The 6,886-nt window shown below is 42.2% G+C and overlaps 1 protein-coding gene across 2 annotated transcripts in view; it reads right to left on the bottom strand.

Annotated features, from left to right (window-relative positions):
* Positions 1-2,671: 2,671 nt before the first annotated feature.
* The window catches only part of LOC101787576 (cryptic protein), a 28,409-nt gene continuing 24,194 nt past the window's right edge, over positions 2,672-6,886 (bottom strand). For both annotated transcript variants that reach the window (XR_010050745.1, XM_063258771.1), the window contains one exon: positions 2,672-5,302. Coding sequence is in view for 1 of the 2 variants with exons in the window: in XM_063258771.1 (XP_063114841.1) it covers positions 5,199-5,302 (104 nt within the window). In the remaining variant the exon portion in view is untranslated. The remainder of the gene's footprint in view (positions 5,303-6,886) is intronic.

Raw genomic sequence — 6,886 nt, 5'->3', positions numbered from 1 at the left:
CAATGTGTTTTCTAAGATACCTCAGTTTTCCATAACCCTACATGTTGAAGAACTTGCTCAGAAGCCTGAATTCCAAGTGGTCATTTTAAATCCACAGAGGCAGCTGTGATAGGCGGCCACTGAACAGTAAGCAATCCTTGTGCTCTGTTTACTTGCAATTAGTACTGGATTGAGGACTCATGGCCACCCATTCCAGACCCCTCTTGGAATCCGGGAGCTATTCTTCCTCTTCTTATTTCCAGTAAAAACTATCCTAATCTCTTCCTTTAGTTCATAACTACATTCTTTGCAGTTTGTGGAACCACGAGCTTGGTACAGACGGTAACATCACCATTTCTGAAAAGCTGATGTTTTAAAGATTTTCACAGGTATTCAAAAAACAGATGTTAATGAAATAGAAATAAAAGAACATACAAAGTGTTAAGCAGGTAGTCAGACACTGGCCTGCCAGAGGGACAAAGGAGTCCAAAAGTGTGTATTCTGCCAGTTACAGTTAAGTAAGTTAAGTAAGCAGAAACTTCAGTGTACACTACACTCATTATAGTCAGTTTTGGGTCTCAGACCCACAGACACAGGCTCTATTTCTCAAACAAGGCCTAGAGCACTCTGGACAGCATAGCATTTAGCCAGTGATATCAGAAGAAATGTTCCCTAATGATTTCCCCCACTGAGGTAGGAGATTAGGGCTTGGGCAAACCAGACAGCTAACTGGAATGTGTCAAAGGTCATGAAAACCTATAGCTAGCAGATCATGGGGACTGTTCCTTAAGAGAAGAAAACATACAAACCCAAGACCCAAAATTATGTCAAACTTATGATAGTGAACAATGTGGAGCAGTCAGAAAAGTGCCATTTCAGTTCCTTTGCTTGAATCTGTGCTGTCTCCAGGACCATCACAGGGGCCACAGGGGCACATGCGTGTGGGCACAACTAATCAAAAGGCTCTGATTTTGATCCCTAGTTTGCATCTGGTGGGAGGCCTATTTTCAATAAGATAATTTTCAACAACACAGTGCACATCTGGCGTGAGGCCAAGGGATGTTTTGACAGGACAAATTCGAATGGCTACTTACATAAGATGAACAGCAGTCCAGGTATTCTGGATACAAAGGACTGATGTTGCTCTACCTGTGGAGCTGCTAGGAGCCTTTTTGCTGGATTGCCCTCTCTTGCACTTGTCTTCCCCTTCAATAAATGTACAATCTCACTGACTGTTGCTGTGTTCTATTCTTTGAGAAGCCAAGGACGTGGGAAGAAGCCCAGCGTGACCTTCTTCCACCCAGTAACACCCCTTGGGCTGAGAAGTGGCTTAGATGAATAACATAGTTTTTGTAAACTTCTTTCATATATTTCTAACATGATTGTGGTCTCTGACAGAATACTGATCATGTCATCTATAAAAGGCAGGAAGACATTTTTCAATGCCAAAATAGAATCCAGGTAAAATATAATTAAGCATCATAGTCACTGCAATCCTCTGAACCCCTGGAGTACCTCCTGTGTTCATGAAGAGATATCAAGACTTCTACTCACTGCAGATGCTTTTGTGGTACTGCCTGGCTTCTTACTTAATGGTGCAACTCTATGTCTACTTCACAGTAAGTTCTTCCTGTAAGTCTGAATGGCGCCATGTTTGTAATCAAACAGTTTTGTTTAATTTTAACTATTACATGTTTAGGATACACAATGATTACATCAATTGTGGGGAAGTGGTACATTTAATAACACATGTTAAATCTTTTTAAGTCCCCCTCCTCCTCCTTCCTACTCTTGGTGCTCTTTCTATTTGCAAAAGATCAACTTCCCTCTTTCCTACTATCTATGCTTTCATCAAGGACACAAAAGGACAAAAGAGGTTCTTCTGATTTCTGATGCAGCAGGACCTAGCTTCCTGGTGACAGAATAAAAAACTATGATTGCCTAAATGCATGTATGTACTGAAAACTTTAAAAACTGTTATATTTATGAGCCAATTAAATTTTAATTTCGTGTCAACAGAATTCTGCCTTCTTTTATCTTTGAGCCTCCCATTTGAAAATTACATTCAATTTAGATTTTGATAGCCAATAGTTTAAAACATTGAAAATACCAGTCAAGTAATTAACTATATTGATTTTTTAAATAATTGCATTTTACAGACTTGCGAGTGAAAGTGAGTTGAAGGAGCAGTAAGTAAGTAGAGGAGTAGGCCTCCTCTCCTGGAGGCACGTCCTCCCAACAGTGATGGTCTGTGCTTGCCAAGGTATTGTACTGGTGGTAAAAAGGGCTGGTGACACTGGCGGTAAAAAGAATTTTATCAGTAGTCAAGGAACATAGAAACAGGAGTTTCTTTAGATGAGGGTGCACTGTCAAGGGTGACACTGGGCATGTTTCCAAGAGATGAATCATACAGTCAGTGTGAGAGTTGGGGTTTTTATAAGGGATAGGGACACGGGAAAAGTTCCAGGCAGCAAATATGATTACTGGAAGAATGCATTTCCCTTGATCGTCATTTAGCACCTTGTAGATCTTCCAGGAGCACATGTGTTGTTCAAAGTTGCAACTTTGAAAAGAGTACTTCCTCCAGTTTACAAACAACATTTAGCTTTAGATAACAAGATGATAAGGAGGCCTAGGCATATTGTATTAGTTACTTTTGTTCTTGCTGAGACAAAATATCTGACACCCAAAGTTAAAGGAAGGATGATTTATTTTAGCTCACAGTTTGTAGAGGTTTCAGTTCATAATCGGCTGGCTCCAAGGCAGGGTGACCTGGCAGAAGGGCATCGCAAAGGAGAACCAGACGGAAGTAAGAAAGTGAGGACAAGTGGCCAGCAGTAAGCAGCAGCTAATGTTTTATCCAGCACTCATACTCTTAACTCAGCATCACACTGTGAATCAATCCCAGCATCATATCCTTGATCACAATACTATACACCCTATATCCAACCACCTCCAAAAAGCCGTACTTATGACCTGGATATAGGCCATAACATGTATCTTTTAGAGAAGATGGGTATCTTTTAGAGAAGACTAATTGGGAGGAAAGAAAGGGCCTTAGATAGCAATGTTCATTTTTGCAATTGTTGCCATCGTGTGACTGCCTACAGAGAGCAGGATGGCTTTAACCTGAGTCAGTGTTAAGGGTTTTCATAGTTTATTGTAAGTGGATGGCTACCATATTCTGCGCAGCAACACAGTTTTGTCTTGGTCTTTTTTCTTTTCATCAAATTCAGTTTTTGGAAGTCTCTTGTTTTATTTTAAGACAGGGTCTTGCTATGTAGTTCAGGCTGTCCTTGGCCTTCTTATGTGTTCCACCTGAAACTTTCCAATTCTCCTGCCTCAGCCTGCTGACATCTGGGATGGTAGGATCGTGCCACCACTCAGCTTTGTTGTTGCCGTTGTATCTGAGGTACTGGGAATGGAAAGCAGGAACTCTTTCATACTAGGGAAGTGTTCAACTCCAAGCATACCACTGATATTCCAGCTCATGTTTGCGAGGGCGATGAAGTACTAGTTTTCTGATCAATTTATTGATCGAGGCTGTGTCATCCATTCCAGAGGTTTTTTCCTCTCCCATGATTTTTTTCTATTTATTTGTTCATGTAAATAACTTAGGATATCTGCTTGTGGTTATTTTTCCAAACAGTAAAGTGATTAATCAGTGGGGAACCCAGGCAAAGGCCAGCTTAGAAATGCCTAACTTCCAGGAATGCTGCAACTGGCAGGAAACAGCTCCTAGCCCTGGTTTACTTTTCCAACGTCCTTTGTACAAGCTTGGATTCTGATTGGGACTCAGGTTTGTCAGTGATCTGCTTTAGATAAGTGGTGCTTGCCCCCAGGAGATGGGGGAGGTCTCCCTTGGGCCTCTGTAGGCTAAACTTTCCCCTGCCTTGCCTTGCTGTCTGCATCTGAGACACTTTTCCCATTTGATATGGAGATGCTGCCATCACCCCAGCAAGATGCTAATTGCCACAGGAGAAAAGGAGGCAGGTGCCAGGCTGCCTGCCTGCAGCCTGGGCTCTTCCCTCTCCTGTCTTCCTTTCCTTACTTGTGGAGCATATTTAGGTCACTGCTCTTGTCAGACCTAGAGCAAAGCATTCGCCCACGTGCTCAAGTCCCCTCTTCCAGGGACCCAGAGACCTGACAGTGCATATGTGGAAAATGTGAGGCATTTCTACATCAATGAGGCCTGCTAGGGTGTGCACGGGGTTCAGGCTGCTCCTTGAAATGTTATTTCCTGGGAGGAGCCACATGTTTAAGGTCAGTGTGTACTCTTAGGGCATCAAATTTGGACTCAGCGCTGGACAGAACCAGCATGCAGTATTCACACACATCTCAGCTGTGGAGCTTGGGGTGAGGCTCAGGAAGCAAGAAAGGTCCCTTCACTAACAGTTATGTAAGTATTCATCTAATTTCAGGTAATAATAGATTAAATAATTCTATTGCTTACAGCATAGAAAACAAGAAGAAATGCCCAAGTCCAGATGATGTGGAGAAAATAATACCCAACCTGTCAGATCCGCTGAGTTCATGGCCTTACAACATCAAAGGAGGTGGGAGGAAGGAGGAGGAAAGAGAAAGTTAGAGCTTTACTGGAAATAAAAAGAACAGCTCCCAGATCTCCAGGGAAGATTATGTGTAGGTGGCCACTGAGGCTCTTTGTCAAGAGTACTTTATACAGCAAAATCACATTGTGTATACCGCATGGGCCAGACTACAACCAACCTGTAGAATTCCAAGTATGTCCTCTTAGGTAGTAATAGGGGAACAAATCACACAGCAAGGGCATACTGAAAGAACGAAAGTATGCCTTGAAAGGAAAGGGAGTACAAAGCCAGATGTTCTGGTCAATCGCTTATATATCTGATACCTATCTGGGTTCACTGGATTAGGTGTTTTTATTTACAATTTAATCTCAAGTCACTGTTTATCACTAGGGAGGCTTTCAGGCCGAGCTATTGCTAGCTGCCGCAGCTCTGTCTTGAGGCTGGCCCTCTTCAGTGTTGTCTCCAGCCACAGTGTTGCTATGTCTTGTTCTTCTGCACTGATTTGCTCGAGGGCTAAATCACTCTCTTCACTGCCTATTAATTTCTATCTAGTTTAGCTGACTATAATCTGGTTCTCCCAGTAGGGATGCTGTAGCTCTTACACTATGTGGAATCAGTTTAGTCTTCGCAGCCTCAGGAGGGCATTTCTGTCCACTTCTGTCTTCCCCTTCACGGATGGATAAAGCCTTGCAGGATGATGCAGGGCGGCAGGAGAGCGCTCCACATGCCGCACGCACTTAGTTCATTGGCTTGTGAGGCCAGGTCTTGCAGGTCTGGAAAAGAACCCAAAGAATGTATAAAAGACATTGTTGTAGGCTTGGCTTAAGTAGCTAAAATAAAAAATGTTTGCATGGGTACTCATAAAGGCCCTCTTCTACTTGGCCTCCTCATTAGACTCTGCCCCTCAAGCCCCACCTCAAGGATAACGGGGTGGAAAGACAGGGCCTGAGCACAGCACCTCCCTGCATGGGGACCTCACAGCTATACCTCAAGCGAGACCAAGCCCTCTGGGAGCCCAGCACAAGAAAAGTATGCCTTCCTGTCTTCCTCTACCTCCTACTTTTTAAGTTTATATTAGAACTTTGCAGTGCATAATGATTACATTAATTGTGGGAATTAGGCACACATACATAACACACATATTTTTATTCTGTTTACTTCTTATAGAGCACTTACTTAACATGCAAGAGGTCAGGGTTCCACTCTCAGTGTTGAAAAAAAAAAGAGAAACAAAGGCAGGAAATAAAAGTCATTTATTTGCAGCCAGAAATGCCTGGATTTTTGTGGAATATGGAGGATATAGAGAAAAGGACTGTATTGGTTTTCACAGACTAACACAGAAATAGTCTTTTAGTTTTTTAGCAAGACAGCAGACCAAGGTAGCCTTTAAATGTTCTCACCCCTAGCACACCAGGAAATAAAAGAACTTGCAGCCATCTTGACACAGGATAGGAAAAACGCTAGGTAGAAAGGAGACAAGGAAATCCAGATTTTAACATGTACTTTTACAAAAACCCATAGCTTCAAGACACAAATGTTATTCAAGCCTTTTCCCCTCTCAGGAAACTCATTCAAAAAAATATTCCTAGAGATCCTTTTACAATAAGCCTGTAAATCCTACCTCAGTCTGGTACAATGTTGGTTCAACTTTCCCCCACATTATTTCTAACAATAATTCTTTGACTAGGAACACCTTACTAAACAAGTGGTAACAACCAGCCTTAAATCCATGATCATTCACGAAAGGATATCAACAGTGTTGCATCTGGCTGTCCCTTACTTTGAGATATGATGCTGTCTTTATCCAAAGTGGTTCCCAAGCATTTTAAAAATAGCATTATCCATCAGTAAACAAAAATGTGACCATGTTCCCATTCGGCAATGATACAGTTAAACATGTACACACTTGGTTCCATGTACAGGTGCTTTTACAGGTGCACACAAGACTAATAGACCTAAAGTGGTGGAATAAAACCCAACAGCAGAATACAATCTCACCACTATCTGGAATCGAGAACCTGGGTCACAATAACTTGGTGAAGAAAAAAGAAGGCAATCTTTGGTAATCAGATGGGAGCTGACAGGAAAAGTAGAAAGCACACTGAAACGGACTATAATGAAGAGGAAAGAATAAAGCAGGATAAAAAACTCATCCTGGCTCTGGGGGAGAGGGACCCTGCCCAGCAGGAAAGGCAGGGCAGGATTTCGCATTCACACACAAAATCTTAAGTGTGGAAACAAAGTAGCTCTTAACAGTGATTCACTATCCCCCTCCACATCTGGTGGATTCCAATAGTACAGCCCCTGGTTAGGATAAAAACATGTGGAGGAATAACTTTGGATCTATTTCTCTTTTT

The sequence above is a fragment of the Cavia porcellus genome, unplaced genomic scaffold (assembly GCF_034190915.1).
Source record: "Cavia porcellus strain 051 isolate PalLab524CR breed Dunkin Hartley unplaced genomic scaffold, mCavPor4.1 scaffold_12, whole genome shotgun sequence".
NCBI classification, from domain to species: domain Eukaryota; kingdom Metazoa; phylum Chordata; class Mammalia; order Rodentia; family Caviidae; genus Cavia; species Cavia porcellus.
The sequence above is the reverse complement of the archived record's forward strand: the minus strand, read 5'-3'. Positions and strand labels throughout refer to the sequence as shown.